The 23,206-nt window shown below is 30.6% G+C and overlaps 1 protein-coding gene across 1 annotated transcript; it reads left to right on the forward strand.

Moving 5' to 3' along the window:
• The first annotated feature begins 10,494 nt into the window (after positions 1-10,494).
• On the forward strand, positions 10,495-12,387 carry LOC112096421. The gene is made up of 7 exons (XM_024179845.1): positions 10,495-10,603; positions 10,774-10,973; positions 11,064-11,132; positions 11,224-11,495; positions 11,580-11,753; positions 12,060-12,225; positions 12,304-12,387. Exons 1-7 carry the CDS (start codon positions 10,495-10,497, stop codon positions 12,385-12,387), a joined length of 1,074 nt encoding a protein of 357 aa, XP_024035613.1.
• Positions 12,388-23,206: the final 10,819 nt, after the last annotated feature.

The raw sequence follows: 23,206 nt of genomic DNA on the forward strand, positions 1-23,206 counted from the left end.
ACATGTTAGTTAATTATATATTTCATGCTCGCTTAAAACATATTCAGATGGACTATCACTTTGGATGGGAGAAAGTAGCAATTGGCGCTCTCATTACACGTAACATGCCTACAACTATACAAGGGGTTGATATCTTTACAAAGGCTCTTGGCAAATTTCCTTTCCTTAGGTTTCATGACAATCTAGGTGTAGTAAGAATATCACACTCCACATTGAGGGGGGATGATAAGGAAAACATCCACTGTCAAAGTAATGATTATCAAGATATTCAAGGAGACAATCTTGCTGTTTGTAAGGCACTATTAAAGGAATCCAAAGAATCCAAGATATCATTTGCAAGTCAAAAGTCTCAGCTGTAATTGTATTGTAATACTTTTATTTTTCAAATTTTCTTTATGACACTACTTTTTTATTCTATTACCTGTTTGTATATGTATGGGTTCGTACAAGTTATTAATAATCATTAAAATTCATTACAATTATCAATATCTTTAGAAAGTAGAAAGGCTTTAAGAGTTCTCCCTTAAAGAATTTTTTGGTTAATTTTGCTAACCCCCTCAACTAATGCTTTCTTCAGTTTAAATAGGCCCTCTAGTTGTGGGTGGTTACTAATATTTCAGTACACTCATTAGTAGTTACTGATGGTTATCTTTCAATTATGAACAATTGAGAAGGTAGTGGCACATAACTCCCCTAAAAATAGGCCAGGTTCATCAAATAGATTCTCAGGTCGAACTATTTCAAATTGTACCTATAAATCAAGTCGTCCACATAGGCTTCAGGTTGTAGCTATAAAAGTAAGTCGCCAACATAGGTTTCAGGTTGCACTTATAAACCGGGTTGTCAACATATAGGTTGCAGGTTGCACTTATAAACAAGGTCGTTAACATAGGTTTCAGGTCGTATGTATTGACCAGGTTGTTGCGGAAGCATGAGTTGAGTAATTACTAATATTATGGTGACTGTGACTTCTAGAAAAATATAAATGTGGTGATAAACAAATGAAAAGAAAATAGGACACAGTAATTTATGTGGTTCGGGGAAATGCCTACGTCCATGGACAAAGACTGAAAGATAATTTTACTAACAATGAGAATTTATAAAAATGGGAAAAGCTCTCAAAACTCACAACCCCAATACCCCCAATTGAATCCTCACTATAACACTCAAGTGGAAGATCTCTCAAATTGCTTCACTTGCAATTGCTCTCAACTCTCTCAATTGAGATACATTCAAATGAACAAATGGCTTGGTATTTATAGCCATAGATCATGGATGCATTTAATCCTTGTTCCCAAAAGTCTTTAAAAAAATAGCAACCAAAATCAACAACTTTAAAAAAAAATCGATTGGCTTCTAGAAAACCACCACATTTTTCTCCATGCAACTGTCAACAAAAACATGCCACCAAACTTTGCCTTTTGAAATTGGCAAGCCATTATTTGACTTTTAAACACAGGTCACTCATGTAGGTTTCAAATTGTACATCGGTAAAATCCAACCTAAACAATTATTAAAATACTTTGTCTAAATGAGCATTGGAATGCAATGATATTCACATCGACCAAATCTAGTTACAAGTTTTACTAGAGAAAGTACTCATTCGAAATTTCTATGTATGTGAAGATATTGTTTAACCTATGTAGGCATTTTGTAGTATTTTTTCTTTTTTTAATTAAAAGCATGCCTTTGGTTAAGTAGCAAGTTTCTTAATTTTATGTTTTCTTATCAATCTAATTTCTAATATTAGTTTTTTGTTACAAAATATAGGTATCGTACAATGGCTTGCCCATTTTGTTGAGGGAATTGCAATTGTAATGCATGTCGGCATAATAATGAAATAGTTAATGTTTGTTTAACCCACTGAATGATTATTTAGCGTGTCTGCTTATTGGATTCCTTGTCATATAAGTTCAAAGGACAATATTTCTTGTGATTGATTGTAAGTAACCAATTTAGGAGTGCCTGCAAAGATGTGGAGAATATTGGGCACTTGAAAACTTTGTTACGTCCACTGTATCCCTCTTTGAGAAGGTTCCATTATGATATCAGGTGAAAAAAAAAAAAGAGATAGAGGCCAAAATTAAAGGTATTAACTATTAATGTGATTTAACTGATTAATTCTTTCTAAAGCTTATAGTAGACTCCTTTGTTTCACTGTGGACATGATTAGAATTGTCGGAGATAGAGGTACCAGAAGTTGTATGTAAAAGTAATGTTTTTGTAAGATTAACATCTACAAAAATACTAGTTTCTTCATTTTAGCTTTCTGAAAATATCTATAATATGTTCATGTTGTGTTTTGTGGCAGGAACAACTGTAAAACCTCTATAGTTGATCATTACAGATGCTGCCCCTAGATGTTTCTATGATCTTTGCCTTAATTGTTATTGGGAAATTCGTGATGGCTGCTTGCAAGGCAGAATTAAAATGTATGTGAGTCATTTTGACAGAGGGAAAGCTTACTTACATGGAGAAGAATCTCTACCATTGCCTTTAGCTAAAAAATCTGGGATTAAATCCAGCTCAAAGAAACATATGAGGAAAATATTTGAGTGGAAAGCTAGGGAGAATGATGACATTCCTTGTCCGGCAAAGAAATTGGGTGGTTGTGGACATGAGCGTTTAGAGCTAAAGTGTGCTTTTGCAAATAGTTGGCTTTCAAAGTTGAACATGAAAGTAGAAAAAATTAGTTAAAAGTCCATAACTTGGTGGACAAGCCCCATCATTCTAGGCAGTCATGTTCTTGTTTCAAATTGAATGGTCATATTGATCCTTGTAAAAAGAAGTTGAGGGGTTCAGCCTCTCGGAAAGGCGTTTCTGATAACTATTTGTGCTGCCCTTCTAGTGATGTGCGACATGAGAGTCTGGAGCATTTTAAAAGTCACTGGATTAAGGGAGAGCCCGTAATCGTTACGAATGTGTTGGAATATTCATCTGGCTTGAGCTGGGAGCCAGTGGTGATGGATCGTGCAGTTCGTGATACCTCTTATTCCAAAGGCTCCAAAAAATTGGTTGTCAAAACAGTTGATTGTCTTGACTTGTGTGAGGCGTGCTCTCCCTCTCTCTAGTTCTCTATCTATCAATATATGTGCAAAAGCTTAACCTATGTGTAAAAGCTTAACCCTTTTGCTAGTGAGAACCAGAATCAGTTCGTACAGTTGTGATGGTTTGTTTAAAGTAAGCACCAAGAAATTCAGTAACGGAGGCCTAGCTATGTTATGTTAATTTTTTGAGCTCGTATGTGCACAGTAATAATTATAGTAAAGGATGAATTATATATCTTCATAGTGACACCAAAGAAAACAAACGATCACATCAGATTACAATATTCACACTAAAATTAACATTGTTGCTGCCAAATAATGTTGTACTATTATGAATAGAACTCATTATTTTTTTCATTTGTGCCTAATCTTACCCTCCTATAAGGAAACAAATCTTAGAAATTGAATCAACTGGGTACCATTTTTATATCCTGTATTTATCTTCTAGTATTCATTCGGAAGATGGGCACGATGATAACCATCATCTTCTTTGGATTTTACATATTATTTGTGTATTCTGGTGTTGGTGTTTAAAACTGATTTATGGGTAGGTTAATAGAAATACTCACCAATTTTTCAAATGCTATATGGCCGGATGAACTCACAGTAACTCTTGGCTAGAGATACTTAAACTCAAAGATTGGCCACCGTCTAGTTTACTCGAGGAGCGGTTACCACGCCACTGTGCAGCATTTATGAATATTTTGCCCTAGATGGCACTACAGACATATATGCTCAGGAATTCTCAATATTGCAACAAAGTTGCCACAAGATTTCTTGAAGCCTGATCTAGGGCCTAAATCTTATATAGCATATGGAGTTGCAAAAGAGCTTGGGCGCAGAGATTCTGTGACGAAGCTTCACTGCAACTGTTGGGATTATATGCTCTTTTAAAGCATATTAATTTATTTTCTGATAAATAAAATATTTGAGATATTTTCAATTGCATAAATATATATTGAAAAATGTTTGTTTAATCATATTATATATATTTATGTGATCATCATATGGATTCACAGAAGACATAAATACAAGTTATCTTATGATTAAATAAATTTAGTTCGCAATTGATCAATAGAGTTGGGCGCTCTATTTATGTTTAGACTGTAGTAAATTCATTGAATAATTTGTCTTAATCATGTATGAATTTACTGATATAGTTTGACTAAATTGAGCTGGATCACATATGAGATTTAATTAACCTTGAAATGATTGTCAGACTTCTTAAATCTCATAGGCATTGATTTTACTGTAATCTTAATCTTGAGTTAATTATGATTTCATGATTGTAATTGTTATTCCATTTGAGTTACCAATGGGTACGACACATACTTGTAGTCAAGATTACCCGGTATCTTGGTGGGAGCACTTATGAGTATTGGAGTTATAGATTGACAATATAGAATTTGTACAACACATCTCTTGATGAGTTTTTGGCACTTGATCATAGAATTCTCTACTCAGAGTGTGTCAACATATTTAGTATGTTGAAAATTGAGAAGGTAGTGGCACATAACTCCCCTAAAAATAGGCCACGTTCATCAAATAGATTCTCAGGTCGAACTATTTCAAATTGTACCTATAAATCAAGTCGTCCACATAGGCTTCAGGTTGTAGCTATAAAAGTAAGTCGCCAACATAAGTTTCAGGTTGGACTGATAAACCGGGTTGTCAACATATAGGCTGCATGTTGCACTTATAAACAAGGTCGTTAACATAGGTTTCAGGTCGTATGTATTGACCAGGTTGTTGCAGAAGCACGAGTTGAGCATTTACTAATTTTATGGTGGCTGTGACTTATAGAAAAATATAAATGTGGTGATAAACAAATTCAAAGAAAATAGGACACGATAATTTAATTCTCCATGACTGGTTTTATTTGCTTTATTGCTTCCTATTCAAGTATGCCTAGTTAATTTTCTTATACCGAGGTTAAGGATGAAACCCTATTCAATGAAATACTTATCTTTTTATTTAATTAATTCCCAACATGTGTTAATATTCAACTAAATCTACGCTTGGATCTATAAAGTTTATATATAAATATTTTTTATTATGTGTCTTTCATTAAATTGTTTACATAGAGTGCTTATGATGACTCTTTATTATTCAATATGTTCACATGCGATCCTTAGATGTCATACTATTAAGTAGAAAAAGAACCTACACAAGATTAATTCTATTTGGGCTTAATTGTTATATTTATGAGATGACATAAATTGATTTCGAGTTGTCACTCTAAAATTGTGGATTAATTAATAATTAGATAATTACTAGTTAAATGGTGGTGGATTCTGAGACATTGGTAACTTTTGTCTTATTGAATTGTTTTCTTAATTTAATTAGTTTAATTTCTCTTAAAACTCAATTTGCTCCACTAGGTTATAATTAATATTAATTTTAGATTTAAATTAAACTTTTCAATTTATAACAATCCCTGTGGATTCGATCTCGTTTCTACTATTCTATTTTGAGATTCGTGCGCTTGCAAGTATATTAAAATTTTTCACAAGAAGTTATAGCATGCTAATTTTTGTGTTCGTGATTGCGGATGATAGGAGCTTTTACCAAATGTAACAGTGTTTCACCTTTTAAGGACGAAGAAAATATTAGGAAAAAATATTGCCTTTGCATTAATCAGCAAAACACAAGCCCTTTCCTGACAAAATATTTTTGTATTATGTGAAACAGGTAAAGAAAATGTCATGCAATCAACTATGCTGTGCTAGGATTAGAAAAACTCACAGAATGACTGGCAAGTTTCATAACTGAAACCCCGATCTAGAAGGTTTCGCTCTGCGTTTTTAGGTCAAGCCCACAAAAGAAAGATGTAGAATGTGCTATATTATTCTAATGTGTGAGATTTTGGTAACATTTTATATAAACATTACTGGGAAGCGCCACAGTTTCAATGGGGTTACATCCCTTGTTTAATAGAACATGAACTTGAGGATTATAATTTGAGTAATCGTATTTGGATCTAAATCAAAACAACACAGTGCGTGGGATTGTTTTGGTTGCTCGTGTCACTGTTAGGGCTCTTCATTCCTTGTTTACCATAACTTTCTTGGTGCATTGGTTGCTTTTGTAAGCTAATGAACTGTTTGAAATTTTGAAAATACCAAAATTCTTTCTCTCCTTTTTTGTCAAACTATATTAGCATATTACTAATATCACTGTATTCAGAGGCAAACTCCAGTCCCTAATTTGAGAATCGGGAATGCATGAATTGGTTTCAATTGCCTTTTTGAATTGTTTAGCATCAGCTCTTTCTTGAAATAGAGAATTTGTTAATCCAAAATTATGTGTAATAATCCAAAATTATGAGAAATAGAGATTTTGTTATCAACTATTTGGTGCTGGATGTACCAACTACGTCCCTAATTATTAATGGCCATTATGCATTTCTTTATTTTTGTCAATTTTTTAAGATTACAAAAATTCCTTTCTCTAAATTGTCGATACAAGCTCATCAAACAGTCATATTAGATTAATAATAGAAACAAGTACAAAAATGCAACATAATTTTTATAATTAAACTGAGCATTTTTCTAATGAGTTACTACTCGTATTAACTTTCAGAAGAAGAAGAAGAAGAAGACACGATGTTAATTGTAAGCATTTAAGATGACATTAATTTGGGATAGAAGTACCCTTGATTTCCTCAAGTTGAGCTCCAGTTCCAGTATTTTAATTTGAGTCCATTTCTTCTCCAATTCAGCTTTGTTTGATTCTCCAATCAATTCAATCAATTCTTCAATCACATCCTCATTCAAACCTTGCATGTAACTGTTTCGAAATTGCAACATCTCTTTCACACACACAGATTGCTTCAAGTTGTTTTGGTCCATGATAGTTTCCAAGTTACTGAAAGTAATGGGGAAAGAGGCTCTTGGTATAAAGTTGCTCAGTACGCGTGATGATCAAGAGGACTTGGATGAGTTTATATAATTAATCAATGTTAGCATGAACCCAATAAACCATAATTTACGTAGGTAGAGTAAAAAGGTAGTTGCACAAATATTTCCCATAAAAATTCCCTCGGGAAGAAGCCCAATGCAAGTTAATAATTAATTAATTCGTTTGGAGCTTTAATTATTGTACTTATCTGGGAAAGTCGATACACTTTTCAAGAAAGCTAATTTTGTCTCTGGCCAAAAAGGAGAAGATCTGAATGTTAAAATAAGTGAGTTCAATCAATAAGAGATCAAGAAAGTCAAATGACATATCTATATAATACACAAACAAATTTTTTTTTTTTAAAAAAAAAAACCCACATCACTTTTCTACCAAAATGAAACAAATTAATTTGATTAATCCTAGTTAGCTCGGCTTATTGTTAGTAAATGCCTAAAATAAATCCGAGTATTCATCAATGATCTTGCAATAATATTTCTAAGTGTTGTGTTTAATTGTGAAATATTTCCACATGCCATTTAAAAAACAAAAAGTGCGGATCCGAGTCATAAATTTCAACGTAAATCTGGGAAAAAAATGATTTCTATTTTCTGAAGGCTGTTTACAACAATTGAATACAAAGATAAAAAAAATCAAAAATCTTGTTTAATATCTTCATTAACTGAGAGCCCTTGAAGACTCCTTGACTTACATCATATTCAAACTAAAACAAGTAAAACAACATACATCAATAATTTTCGTTGTCGAAAGCATTCTTAATTTCAAGTTCACTAATTTGTTCCATACTTCTTCATTTCATCTAGTTTTTGCTCTTTGTTTTTCTTTTAACGAATGTAGTTAATTTGCTCAAGTAGTCGGGACTCACGAGGGAGAAAAGTATTTTAACATAGAATATTGTGTTCACTATAAAAATTTTAATTAATTCTTCACCATTTCCATTAGCTGTCAACTATAAAATATTGTGTAACATTTCATATTTGTCATCACCAAATATATATTGGTTGGAAATGAATATTTTCAGTATATTAAAACTAAGAGACACGTCGGGCAATGTGAAAGATTTATCACATATTGGAAAGTAATTTTTTTTTTTTTATCAAATAGTGTGTAAATAAGTAGACTGCAGTCAGTTTCCCACGTTGAGTTGACTATGTCTCTTAAAAGGAATGGTTTTGAATCTTAATTAATAACAACCATGATTTTTCAGCGTTAATTTAATGATCATTGACTAATTAATCACACTATGCTTTCCCAAAGTACCTAATTAATTAAAATTGTATAAAAAGAGAAACCGATGATTGGATGCAAAAAACAAAAAATGGGGAACTTCCTTTATATAGCCAAAATTGGCTATTATTTTAATATTTTCTTTATTCTTCTCGTGGCTTCTTCAAAGCCGTGTTCCAACCTTTTTCTTTCTTCCATTTTGGCATTCCAACCATCATTTGTCAAGATCAACTTCTGCAACATCTTCTTCATTCTTCTTTCTTTTTCTTCCTTGGCGGTGCCTAACCACTAGAAGAAAGAAAAAACAGAATACTTGACATTTTTTATTTGATAATTTTTAAGAAATATCAAATATATATGACATTTTGTGAAAAATTGAGTAATTGTGAAATATAAATGACAATTTACTTAAACGTCAAATACTTATGACGTTTTACCAAATAAGTGGCAAATATATTATATATTTATTGAATAATTACCATTTACGTTTTCATTTTATTGACTTAAGAAAAAAAAAAAAAAACGCACATGTTGTGAACCTGTAATTGATATGGTAATAAGTCCAGATGCCCATCTTGCCCGTCTTCCAAGAATTTCAGCTTGCTTTACCCTAGTGAGCTTGTTTCGTTCACATATCACATCTGGACTGCCTTTGTTTCTTTTAAGGAAATTCAAACTCGTATTTCTTTTCAATAATCACCTCGCATTTTTTATCATTCACTCAATTTCGAATTTCATCTCCATCATCTCTCGAAGAAGAACGCACAAAGAATTTCAGCTTGCTTTAGCCTCATTTGCTTCTCAAATTTCAGGTATTGTTTCCTTTAATTTTGATAATTTTTTTTCTACTTCTCTCTTTCTGGTTTGATAATTTTAGGGTTATAGTTGAATTATTTGTATTTTAAAACAATCTAGGGTTGATTTAATTGATTTCAAGTGTTGTATTTGTTCTGCTATTTGAATGCACATTATTTGTTTGATGAAATGTCTCTTTAAAAGATTATTTTTGTTTTTAACAAGCATCTTATTGAGATGTTTCTCGTAATATATTAACGCAATGCACTTAGCTTCAATTTGGTCTGTTTAATACATTTTAACAAAGGAAACTTACAGAACTGCAACAATTCTCAAATTGCTTGCAAATTAGAAGTAATGTTATTGATTTTTATTAATTAATGAGATTTTAATTTATTGAGTCTGTAAACTCACTCTAAGAAGTGATTATTGCTTCAATTTAGTATGTTTCATACATTTTCATTCTCATTATAAGTGACAGCCATCTCTCATTTTTTCATCAATCACTCAATTTCAAATTTCATCTCCATTCTCTCTTGAAGAAGAACCCACGAAGAAGTTCAGCTTGCTTCAGCTTCATTTGCTTATTGAATTTCAGGTATTTTTTCTTTTAATTTTATTTTTTTAATTCTCTCTTTCTAGTTTGATAATTTTAGTGTTATACTTGAATTAATTGTATTTTTAATTGATACTAAGTCTTATATATGTTCTCGTTCAACAAACAAAGAATGCACAAATAATTTGCACTTTCATTCTCAATTTTGAAAGAATCAATATATTTTATTTATAACATCTGTTAGATTCTTGACAAACAATCATAGAGATACAGTATTCTATTTGCTTCTTCATATTTAATTATATAAATATTGATAGAATAAATATCTGTTAGATTCTTTAAACAAGAAAAGGTTTAATAAACTATTTCCTTTTATTTCTGAAATTTCTATAAAATGCTATGTATAGGCATAATTTCAACTATTTTCTTTTCTAAATTTTATAGGTTTCAAATGGTAACGATAGTCAGTCATCCAAATCATCTTTATTGAAATGGCTAGCACAAGGACCTCACCCTCATGCATTCTCATATCCTAGTTATCTTATTAATAATTACCGTTTTCACATAAAAGATAGTGATAATGATAAAACCACTCAAAACAGTGAAGTGACTCTTGTAGCTGAAACAGAGCAAATTGCAAGTGCCAAGGACAAGAATCCTATTTTTGGAGAAATGCCTTACTATGGAGTCATTAAAGAGATATGGGCGCTTGACTATCACATGATCCAAATTCCCATATTTAAGTGTGATTAGGTTGAGAGTCATAGTGGTGTTAAAGTTGATGCGCTTGGGACAATCTTAGTTGACCTTAATCGTATAGGTCATAAATCAGATCGTTTTATTCTAGCCTCACAAGCAAAGCAAGTCTTTTATGTAACTGACCAACTAGATCCAAGGTGCTCAGTTGTACGGTTTACTGCAGAAAAAGTTTACATGCATCCTCAACGTGATATGGATTTAGGACATAATGTGGAACTCCACCCTTTCCCTAAAATGATGCCAAATCCTGAAAATTTTGAGAAAGGGGAGAAGGACAGCAAGAATTACAAGCATGATGATGGTGAGAAGATCTGGATTCATAATAAAACAATTAAGAAAGCTTAAGTGTTTGTGTTGTAACAGTAAGTATGTAGTTTATTGTTTCGGAATTTTAATGATTTCACTTTAAGTGCATATTTAATAATCTTATTACTTTTTTTGGTTAGGATCAAACTTGTCAGTTGGCTGTAGGATGTAAAGAAAACATTGTTGCTACTAGAACTATTTTGGAGTATAGGAAGCCAAATGTTTTAGTTGTAATTGATATGGTATTAAGTCCAGATGCCCATCTTCCAATCAGGACTAGTGAGCTTGTTTACGTCAGTGATGGGTTAGGACAGCACATATTATGGCCAGAAAAGCTTGTTTCCCAAGCTGCTGTAGTAAACAAGGTATTGAATTTGGCATATATTACTTGTTTTTTTTTAATTCCTTAATTGAGAATTTAAATTGTAACCACATGTGAATGTTTAAATTTCTAGATGTCTAAGTCAGCTGTAAAGCCTTCTAAGGGGAAATTAGATGTGAATGCTGAAGTAAACACCCCAATGGTACCTGGCCTATATTACTGGGTTTAATTCTTGTTTTATTTCTTTATTTAAAATTTAAGTAATAATCATATTTGAATGTTTGCATTTCTAGGTGTCTAAATCAGTTATCAAGCCTTTTAAAGAAAAATTAGAGGTGAATGAGGAAGTAAACTCTCCCATAGTTCAGCAAACATTTAAAAAACCTCATGACATACAAGCTTTTGATAAAATGGTAAAGAAAGTTATGAAACATGGTTCCCAAGTTAAGGTTGATTTTGAGGACACATTTAGTTACAAATTGCATACATATCTCACTTTGGAGGAAATTCAAGATCTTATTGATATGCAAGAGCTTTCACAAAACTGCATTACTGTCTACATGACGTATGATACTTCAATAATACTTTATATTTTGTCAATTATTTTTGTTTCACTTTAATTGACCTAGCACTTTTTCTTATATACTAGATATCTTTGTGCTGAAACGAAGGCCAGGCTAATTAATGAAAAGTTTGGGTTCATTCATCCTACCACTCTTTCTTTTTTGGATGAGAGTACTTTCAAACAGAAAGCAAAAACTCTTGCTGATCACTTCCAAGAATTGAGTGCAAAACAATTTATCTTCTTACCATATAATCCTAGGTTAGTTATTTTGTTGCTTTAAATATCTTTGTTTATCTACTTAGTTTTTACTTTTTAATTAGTATTTTTTTCTAACTCTTTATTCATTTGTTAATAGTTGTCATTGGATCTTGCTTGTGATCGACTTGCCCTCAATGGTTGTTCATTATTTGAATTCAGTGAAAAATGAAATCAGTGTTGATATAAAAAAAAATTGCAACTGTGTAAGTATATTAAAGATATTTAGCTATAAGTGTACTAGTGGTTTTTGCTATATATATAATTATTGAGTTTAATATTTCATATTTGATTTGTATTTTTTTGTAGTGGGATTCGAATGTTTCTTGCCAAAAAAGGACAGCAAATGAAAAAGATTAATTTGAAATGGAATGATGTTAAGGTGCCTATGCAAATTGGTAATGTTGAATGTGGCTACTATGTCATGCGATTCATGAAGGAGATTATTGCAGATCAAAGTATACTTTGTGCAAAGGTTAGATCATTAACATAGCTTAAACTTATTGCAGATTTTACAGGGAAATAAATATAGTTTTTTGTCTTTTGATGTCAGTTTAATGAAAAAGATACTTATAATGAAGATGAGATCAACGAAATTCGCTCTGATTGGACCACTTATGTTGGTGACTTGATTTGAAAAAAAAATGCAAAAGAGACAAGTAATTCAGGTAAATAGCATATGATTCAATTGAAGTACATTAGTTTATTGTTAATATTTTTCATGCATAGATTTTTCCTTCTCTTTGTGCATAGATATCTTATGCTTTCATTGCATAAGGCAACTATATCATCTAGTTGGAGTCATAATAAAAGCTCTTAGTTAATTGAATCAAAATTTGTCAATGCCTTACTGGTAACGATGACTTACCTTTTTAGCCTCACCTTAAACAATAACAGTAGTATATGGCAGTAATTTTGGTTTCTTGATGTGTAGGTCTATGCCGTGGAGTTATATAGATCTCAAGGCCAAGACACATTTACAATCAAAGAGGATATAAGGGTTATAAAATATCAGATCTATTGGATTTTTGGACCGATGGTGGAATGCTAACTATAGGCTAAATGTATAGTTTTAAAAACAACTTTTTATTTTAGATTTATACTTAAGACATTTGATATATTTATACGTACAATGCAAGTTCATGTTAATATGAATTCAAGTTTTCTATGCTTTATTATGGTGTTTGAAGTTAGTTGAAATTTTTTGAATTTTATCAGGTTTCAATGTTATAATATATATAATGTGTAGCCCAAGACAAGGAATTTCACTATTGTAATTTTTTTTAAATTATAATATTTGATATTTTTATCAAGTCATTTGCATTTGACCATTTTGAATAATGTCACATGCATATGACTATTATTAAGTGTCATACACATTTAACAATCTTGTATTGTGAAAAATATTTGATTATTATTAATTAACAAAAATAAATGAAAATTTTGCTAAATGTCAAATAAGCATATTTGACACAGGAATATTTGGCACTTTTTAATTGTCAAATATTCCTTTATTTGACAGTTTTTAAATATCAATTATTTTCTTTTTTCTTATAATGAACCCTTCAACATTTGCTGCAACATTTGCTGCATCAACGCTTCTAGACGTAGCTTCTAGAAGCTGCAGCCAAATACTTTGACAAGTGAGTGATCTGCTTTTGGAAGAAATAGCCAAATTTAATGTACAAAACATGGGGATCATGGAGGAGGCTGCTATGAAGGAAATAATGAAATTAATAGACAAAGAAAAGACAAGTGAATATTTGAATTTGTGAAGAGAAGTTGAAGTCTTGCACTCAAAGTTAACAAGAAGACCGCACTCATTGCTCAATTGCAATCAGACTCAGTTTTGGATGCTCTTAATAAAATTGCCCAAAAAAGATGTTTTAATGATTTATCAATTACTGCATGTTGATGGATGTTTCTTTTTCTTCTTTGTCTTCAATAAATGTTATTTTCTGCAAACTTTTGATTAATAATTAGTAATGAAATGTCAATTTTTCTCATTAATTTTTCCATGAGATAATTATGCATCCTCTAAAATTTAATTTTAGATAAATTAGAACAGAATATTTATGTTATTAATCACTCTTTTATTAGTATTGGCTCACTCCAAGCGGACTTCCCATAAAAGTGTAGTTACTTGAAATTGCATAGCCCTAAAAACAAGGTTAGAAATTACATTCCTCCAATGGAGCTTTCACGATGCTTGACAGAACAATGTTTCAGGATTACATTTGTGAAAACAGAATAGATACAATCACAAGCGTATTAAGAATGCGATAACAATGGAGGAGGATCAAATTCACCTTATTGTTTCCAATCCTGGATGGGCTGGAATCATTGGACTTCGAGGATATCTGCAGCTATATTGAACTAAGCTTTCTTGTGTTGGCCTTATTTCTCAGAAATTTAAAAGTTGGAGGAGGTGCTGGACAATAAAGAGCCAGCATTAAGCAAGGGCTTCCAGGTCTGAGACATTTTCCTGTTGGGGAATAAATATGGGCCATGTCAAATGATGTAATAGCTGTTACTTCAATACAAAATGCGATTATAAAAAAAGAACGTAAAATATAATGGAAGCTAACCTGCTGGAATTAATAAAGTATCCTTCATACCTTGGTGTTGGAAAAGAGACTCACACAAGCAGTCGCAAATTAAGTGGACACAAAATTCCTTTCCTCTTTGTATGATCAAAATAATATGTATATCATAAATAAATAAGAAAAAAATAAACCAACACAATTCAAAACAAAAAATCAACCACAAGAAACACATATATTTACATGAAAAGTGCAAAACGGAAAAAACCACAAGATCGTAGTCTGATATTATCTTCTACTATATTAATGTGATAACAGTACAAATTCTTTTCTAGATAATATTAAAGGCTAATAATATCAAGAATCTCAATATTCATGAATTATAATAACAGCCTAATAACTGTCTCTAACAAGTGGGTATCTTAAATAATAGCCAACAAGATGATAAAATAAAAACCAAGACCATCAGGATTGTAGAGAGTGATGTTAGGAACTTATCCTCAAAATTTGAGAGAAAATGGAGTTAATTTCGCCTTCCGATCGTCCAATCAAACAAACTGAAATCCAAGCGCCTAAATATAATATTGCATCATTGTTCTCTCTCCTCTCTCTCCACCGAAAGCTACTGCCACCTCCACTTATTCTTATTTATATAGCCCTGTTTTAAATTTCATGGCAAATTTCATCTAAGTCCAAAACTTAGTAATAATTGCAAATCAAACAAACCTATTTGGACTTTGGGCATGTTGGTCCACTAAAATGAAATGGACCATACAAATCTCCCCCCTCCAGCTCATTTGAGGGGCACCAACAAGCCCACTATTTGTATACAACTTTTCAGCTTCTCTTTGGACAATGTCTTTATCATCATATCTGACTCATTCTCTATTGTGTGAATCTTTTTAATCTACAATTATTTCTTCTTAAACACGTCTCGTATCCAATGACACATCACGCCAATATGCTTAGATTTTGAATGGTATGTCGAATTTTTTGCCAAGTGAATGACTATCGCAATACACAATAAAGTTGTCTTGCTCACACCTAACTCTTGTAGGAAATTATTTGTCCACAAGGTTTCTTTGTAACTTTTAGTGATTGCAATATATTTTGCTTCAGTGGTAGACAAAGTAATACATTGCTGGAGTCTGGACTACCATGAGACTACTCCCCTACAAAGGTAAGCAAATATCCTGAAAGAAATTTTATGGAATCAATATTTCCTACCATATATATCTACATTTGTGTACACTTGTAACACATGTTTATCACTACCAAAACATAAACATGCCTTAGAAGTACCTTTTGAAGTATCTGAGAATCCATTTTACCGTTGTCCATTGCTCTTTTCCCAAATTAATTGGAGAGAAACTAGCTAACTACATTTAATACATGAATAATATCTAGTCTTGTACAAACCATGGCGTATATTAAACTGCCAACTGCTGAAGCATAAGGAACTTCTCTCATCTCTTACTTCTCTTTTTCAATTGTAGGACAATGCTCAAAACTAAACCTGAAATGGCCCGGAAGTGGAAAATAAACAGATTTTGGTGCTTGCACCTACTTGCGAGTTGGCAAGACAAGTCATGTGGGGAACAGGGGAAGGAGATTAAAAAGTCTGCACCTTATTTGAACACTATTTTTGTTAATGGAGTGGTTTTCTATATTACACATGCAGCAGAATGCTCTTTCTCATGGGGTTGGTGTTGTCGTTGGAACTGCAAGTCGAATTATTGGCCTCATTAAAAATAGCCCGCTTAAGTTAGGGGACATTGAATATTTGATGAAGTTGATCATATTCTGCAGTTGGATTTGAGGAGAATGTTGAGCTTATTTTACAAAACCTTCCACCCAAGTGTCAGACCAGGCTTTCCTTTACAAACCGTTCCTGCTTGGGTCAAAAAAATTGTCCAGAAAATATATGGACAGTCTTCTGAATATTGATTGCTATTACTGCTATCTTTTTTTACTTTTCCAATTTACAGAAAGTATTTATTCCTTTATGTTTTAGCTGATACAATTTCTTAAGCCTGCCATGACATAAAGCGCGTGTTACTTATATATATTTTTTTCTCTGGCTATATAACTTTGAAAATTAAACCGTGAATTATTTTGTTATGTTTTAATACTCCGTGTAGGTTGGTGACCAAGACGAAAAGCTTGCAGAAGGGATCACACTTTATGCTATAACAACCACTGCAACATAAAAGCAGACAACTCTTAGTGATCTTATACCAGTATGGGTTCCATTATTCAATGGCCTTGATAATTTTATAAACAATTGTTGTTTTGAGTAAGAAATGAGTTAAAAGGACAAAGAAGTTTTCATATTTTAACTTATGCTATATGTGACGCAAGTCCGATGCATCAGTGTGTGTCTCTATATATATATAATTTGAAAAGTAAAGAATATGAAAAAGTTGGTAGAGTAGGGTCCAGTGTTACTGTTAAGATGACTTTAGTTAAAATGAGGGAAAAAAAAATTTATACCACACTTTTTTTTAGTATGTATTTAGATAAATTCCAAAATTGGTAAATTTGTATTTCCAGTTCCCTTTCATATCTTTTATACTGCAAATCATTCAGTTTATTTAAAAAGAAAAGAAAAAGAAAAATGTGAACATTTTTTTGGATTATTGACAACTCTTTTCAGTGTATCAGTAATGCGATATTCCAAATCTAGGGGACTGTTATTAGAAAGGAGCTCAATATTGTCATAATTTTCAGGTATATGCTGGAAGACCATTAATTGCCTTTAATTTACACAGACAAAATGGGATGCTGATGAAGTCTCACTAGCCCAGCTACAAAAAGTATGGTTTCGTCAGACTTTACAAGAAGATAACACCTAGCACAAATAAGGTTGCAGTTTGTTCTCAAACTTTTTTTCTTTCAAGGTTAAAAGGAATAGAGATCATCATTTTACACAGTTTATGCAATAGAAAGTAAAGATACGTACGCATAAACCATAATACTCATAAAAATGTAATAAGCTTCTAGATGTTGTAGAGATTGAAGAAATATTATGGAATTCAATTAAACAAACAATGAAAATGAAAAAGGGGCTCTATGAACCATACAACTACATGTTAGCTGACACGATTTAAAAGTAATTTTTAACTCTCAAGTATAAGAGTGTCTTATTGTATTATAGCTCGGTGAGTCCAAGGTCGATCCTCAGATAAAAGATTTAATTTGTTTAGTTTATTTTATCTAAAAATTGAAATTAAAACTTAAATATAAACAACTTAATTTAAATGAAACTATGAAATTGAACTAGTTATGGTTGTGGATCCACTCTTAGTAGTAAATAAAACTTAATAAATTTTTTTTCCCATTTTTTTAGATTTATTACCCAAAAGATTAATTATATAAATTATTATTATTTTTCCTTTAATTTTATGATGGATTAATTATCTATTGTGTCAAAATTTAATTTGTCTACAATAAGTCAAAATACCATTTTACCATACCTTATATTAAGATATTAAGAATTTATTGTGCCAAATTCATTTGTTTGTTTACAATAAATCAAAATTTCAAAATAAAAACTATGTATAAAATTAAATAGAAAATAATTTATTTTATAAATTAAAAATAAAATTTGATTAAATCATATTTACTCCTTACACTAACTATTATTATTTAGCTAAGTATAATTGAAAAAAGAATTATTAAAATTAAATTAAACATAATTAAAAGTAATAAAAACAACTTAAATTGAAAATAAAACTAAATTTATAAATAAAAATAATTATACAAAATATTAAAAACACACTGAAAATCAAGATTACAGGGAGATTAAGAGAATTTGAAAAGAAGAGAGATGTAGAAAGATGATTAAAAACATAAAAAGTAGGCTCTATTTATAGAAAAATAAATTCATAATCTAGTGTTTTGCGGTCCATCATAAGCTTCATGCATGTGCTCCTCACAATCATTAGATTACAATCCAACGGCTGGTCAAACTTCAAAGTCAACATCACATGTGGCATCATTTGACTCGTCCGATTTGGCCAAAGAACGGTCGAGATTTGGCGGGTTAATGGGTGGATCGGGTCGACCCGAATACAAAGATTCGGATCCTACAACTTGCTTCACCAACCATTGCCATGTGGCACAATCATGGCCATTGAATCATGAACGGTTGAGATTTAGTCAAAATTGCCAGCTATCCCATGCACTCATATCTATTGTAAGCTCATTTCATCATCCAATCAATACTCGGTCAACATAAAAAATCAACTCTTTTTACACAAGCCCAATTTTAAGCCGATCTTGACTGATCTTAAGGTTTTTTGAACCTCCAGAATCCAAATTTGACCTCCGTTTATCCATTTGGAGCCTCGAATTATGTAAAATTAATATTTTACCTAATAAACACATAAAAATACATAAAATTAAATATATTTAAAACATAATTAATAATTCCTAATATATTACATAAACACAAATATAAACTATAACATAAGCACAAAATAATATTATTATCACTTGATAATTAAATAATTTTTAATACTAATCATTAGCTTGCAGAAAATGTTGGTATCACTACAAGAATATTAGTCTTTAGCTACAAAAACTTTTAGTGACGGCAACAATTTTTGGCGACAAAATTAGTTTTGTCACTAAAACGAATTTTAACGATGAATAAATTTCATTGCTAAAACCCTTTGACATGCCAAAAAAAGCATGTTTTAGTAAACAATAAGTTTCGTCGCTACATATAGTTTTAGCGACGAGTAAATTTTCTCACTAAAAATATTGTTTTAAAGATTTAAAGTAGATAATTTTCCACTAAAATTTTAAACTTTTAGAAATGAAATTTACATTTCATCACAAAATGTGTGTTTTTAGCAATGAAATTATAAGTTCTTGCAAAAAATATACGTTTAAAGATTTAAAGCGGTTAGTTTTCTACCAAAATTTTAGACTTTTAGCGGCACATTGCTAAATATATTTTTTGACACGAAATTCATTTTGTCACTAAACAATGTGGGAATTAAAAAATTTTTAGTATATTATTTTCTGCCAAAATTATACCTTAGCAATGAATTTTGAATTTTGAATTTTGTCGCTAAAAATTCCAGTTGTCTATTTATATATCATTTACTTCATTTCTTTTATTTTTTTCATTCTTTCATTCTCTTATTCTCTTACTTTTATTCTTTATTCTTGCGTCTTTAATATATAATTCTAATTCTCTAATTCAATCTCTACTTCTTTTCTATTTTATTTTTAACACGGTTATCTCTACTTACTTTCTCTTTTATTTTTAACATGGTGTAATTTTTTTTCATTTTTACTTATCTTATTTGTTACAACTTGTATTATTATTATTATTATGTTTCGAAGTTAACTAACTATAGTTTATGTTTATTTGTAGGAAATATTGAAAATCAATTATACCAAGATGATGAAAATCAAGAAATTTATATGTGTTTGTAAAATTTTTCTTTCAAAATAATAGATAAATTTTGTAATAATTTTTGTTTTTTTCGTCACTAATACTAATTTTTTTAAAATTAATTAATTCTCTTTTTTATCATAATGGTGTTAATTATAATCATAATTTAGTGTTAAAAATAATAATGTTTAAATATTCATTAAGTGTTCGTCGTTATAAATACTTTTAGCGATGAAATAATTCGGCGCTAAAATTCATATCACAACAAATAAATTAATGAATACTTTATGCTTTTGATGATGATTATATTCATCGCCAAAAAAAAAAAGCATTTAGTGATGAAATTTGAAAATTCATCGCCAAAGACCTAACGTAACGCTCTTATTGGGACAAAGTACTATAGCCTTTAACAACAAAAATTGTATGTTTCAGCAATGATTATTTTCGTTGCTAAAACCCTTTTTTGTTTTGGTGTTTTGGTGCTCCTCAATCTATGCTTCTAGATGTGCACAGAACATTTGGGTCCAAGATACCATCTAGTTGTCATTCACTTTATTTATCGTTGATGTTTACTATTTAGCATTTTATTTAACAAACGTTGAGAGTTAACAAATAGAGATCAATAAGGACTTGAACTTAATAATGCCAATAAATTGCGCAGTACAACCACATCATTGGCACATCTATGGACTACTTAATGATGAAGCAACGTATAGTAAAGAGAGAAAAAATGTTGGCTGCAAACAACGAGATTGTCAAAGCATATATAGCTTATTCTAGCCAGCCGGATGTTAATTAACTCATCAAGTTATGGATACATATGGAATGTTTCAATATATAGAAAGACCTGGCTCTACTATAATGGTCAACACAAGCAAATCTGTATTTCATTCATGATTGACACAATACAAATATCTTTAGAAACTCCAATTTATTCGCAAGGTTCGTTTCAACATTAGTGAAGAGAATCTTTTCATCTTAATTTGGTTAAAAAGATCGACACTATGATTACCACCACTACTATCTTCATCATCGTCATCATTTTCATTACCATCTTTAATTTATTATCATCATCTCCTTTTACTACTACACCAACATCACCATCTACCTTCACTCCTCTATCTTCATCACATTCTTTCACTATTTTAGCATCTCTGTCATCATCTTTCGCGCTTTTACTAACCCCATCATCACCATCAACTTTGTCGTTATCTTTCAATTCTCCTCCATTATCATTATCTTTTACAAAACCACCATCCCTGTCATCACCATCATGAACATCTACTTTCACTTCACCATCATCATCATCTATTTCAATTCTCTACTATCTCCACCAGCTTTTTTCACTGCCCCAGCATCTCTACCATCTTCTTTCAGTGCTCTGTCATCTCCTTTCACTTCTTTTCCATACCTATCATCACCGTCACCATCAACTTCACTATTATCTTTCAAAAACTCCTCCATCATTACCAAATTTCAATTCTCTAGAGTTAGTATCTTCACATACATGAATTTAGAAAGAAAAAAAAAAAAACCTGCTGAAATGAAATACTCGAAGTTCACAGACTATATGTTGATAAAAATTTAAAATTACTACACAATTTAACTTAGATACTTAGATAATAGCTCTCTCTTGTCTTCTTTTTTCTTTTTTTTTTTCCTGTCCAACTTATCATTTATTAAAATAATATAAATGATTGTCATTGAAAATAAAAATGGATTCAAAAGATATTCAATGATTGGCATCACTTCCACTCTAAGTTTTTTTACAAAAGAACTCATAGAAATTTTAGGAGGAATTACAAGAGGCCTATACTCTAGCTCATCCTTAGCTTTCTGTTATCATTTATTATATGTTAATTGCATAAGTGAAAATGAATTGCACGATCTGTATTTGTTGTTTGGAAGTCATTAAATCATATGTTACATATGAAGAATGATTTAGAAGACCGTATAAGTTGTTTCATTAAGATTACAAGCTTGTAAAATTTAGACAAGATTAAACTTCTTGCAAGTTTGTCAATAATGATTGCTGAAGAACAATGATTTTCTCTAGAATTTATCATAAGAAACTTTCAATTATTTTCTCTAGAATTCATACTTTCTTTTTTCCTCAGGGATTTTTAGAGCTACGAAGAATAATGATTGCTGGAGGCAAAGGAATATGTAGCATCAAGGAGCGAAAATAAATACTTTATTTTTTACCCACTGTACAAGAAAGCTTTTTTCTACTTTCATGTGTTATTTCATATTAATTGAACTCAACAGATTTGTTGAATGTGTATTGACAATTTTTTATAATGCAATTTTGTTTTAATATGTGCACTCATTAACTCAGTGGATGTGATAGCAAATGATATGTATAAAAACAACAATACATTAAATTTATTTAATAGAAATGAAGAATAAATTGAGAATATTCTTTGAAAAATAAAATTAACAGCAGCAATGCTATATCATCTTAAGAAGTCATGACAAGTTGTTGTATGTCGTAAAATAATTACAATTGATCATTTTAGTTGGGAAAAAGGACACAAACACCCTCGGTGTTTGATGAAATAGTTACAAAGACTCTCAAGTTTTTTAAAAGGGACATCGAGACCCCTTTTTTACTATAGTACCCTTTGAATATAGCAATTTGAACATTAAATTTAAAATTTTTTCATTAATAAAAATTTATATAGATAATATAATCTATCAAATAGATTAATAAAATTAAATTATTTTTAACATTTAAAATAATATTAAAATTTTAGATTATTGTATTTATCTTGATAATATATTTGTATTTATTATAAAGACTTTAAAGAAATCTTTCGGTTAAATAGATTTTACAGCTGACAAAATATCTTCCTATTAATAATATTAAATTATTTTTTAATAATATTCAAAATTATTTTTAACTTGAATTAATTTCTTTTAATTATTATTAAAAATTAGTTTAATATGATAAAATATGTCTAATAAATTGTAAAAATTAAAAAAATAATAAAAATTTTAAAAATATATATTATTACATTTATTTTAATACTGCATTTCTATTTATTATAAAATTTTGGGGTCAATTTATTTAGATTTATAAAGTCAAATGTTACTATGATTAAAAGGAGGTTTTAGTGTTCCTTATTAAAAATTTGAAGATCTTTGTGATTATTTTTCTATACCTCATAGGTGTAGGTGTCCTTTTCCCTTTTAGTTATAACAACGGAGTAATTTTAGCCATTAAAGTCACAGTCCACGACTAATAACCTCTGCCATGGATTCTTTTAAACAGCATAAACAACAGATTTAGGCCTATGCCATCAAAAGTAGATAACCTTTCATGGCTTGTGGATCCACAGCATGTCAAACTGTGCCATTATAACCTTTTAATGGCATATTTATTCTGCTGTAAAAAGCCCTTTTTGTTGTAGTGTGTGAATATCAAATTTTTTGGTTGAAAATATTATGCACCTACACTGTGATTGCACGTACATCAAGTTCAGGCTCTCAAGTCTGAAAAT

Source organism: Citrus clementina, unplaced genomic scaffold (assembly GCF_000493195.1).
Source record: "Citrus clementina cultivar Clemenules unplaced genomic scaffold, Citrus_clementina_v1.0 scaffold_8, whole genome shotgun sequence".
NCBI classification, from domain to species: domain Eukaryota; kingdom Viridiplantae; phylum Streptophyta; class Magnoliopsida; order Sapindales; family Rutaceae; genus Citrus; species Citrus x clementina.

Coding starts and splice junctions, on each gene's coding strand:
- LOC112096421 (XM_024179845.1), top strand. CDS start 10,495: ATGGATTTAGGACATAATGTGGAACTCCACCCTTTCCCTAAAATGATG. Junction 11,133..11,223: donor CTGAAGTAAACACCCCAATG/GTACCTGGCCTA, acceptor TTGCATTTCTAG/GTGTCTAAATCAGTTATCAA. Junction 12,226..12,303: donor AAAGTATACTTTGTGCAAAG/GTTAGATCATTA, acceptor TTTTGATGTCAG/TTTAATGAAAAAGATACTTA.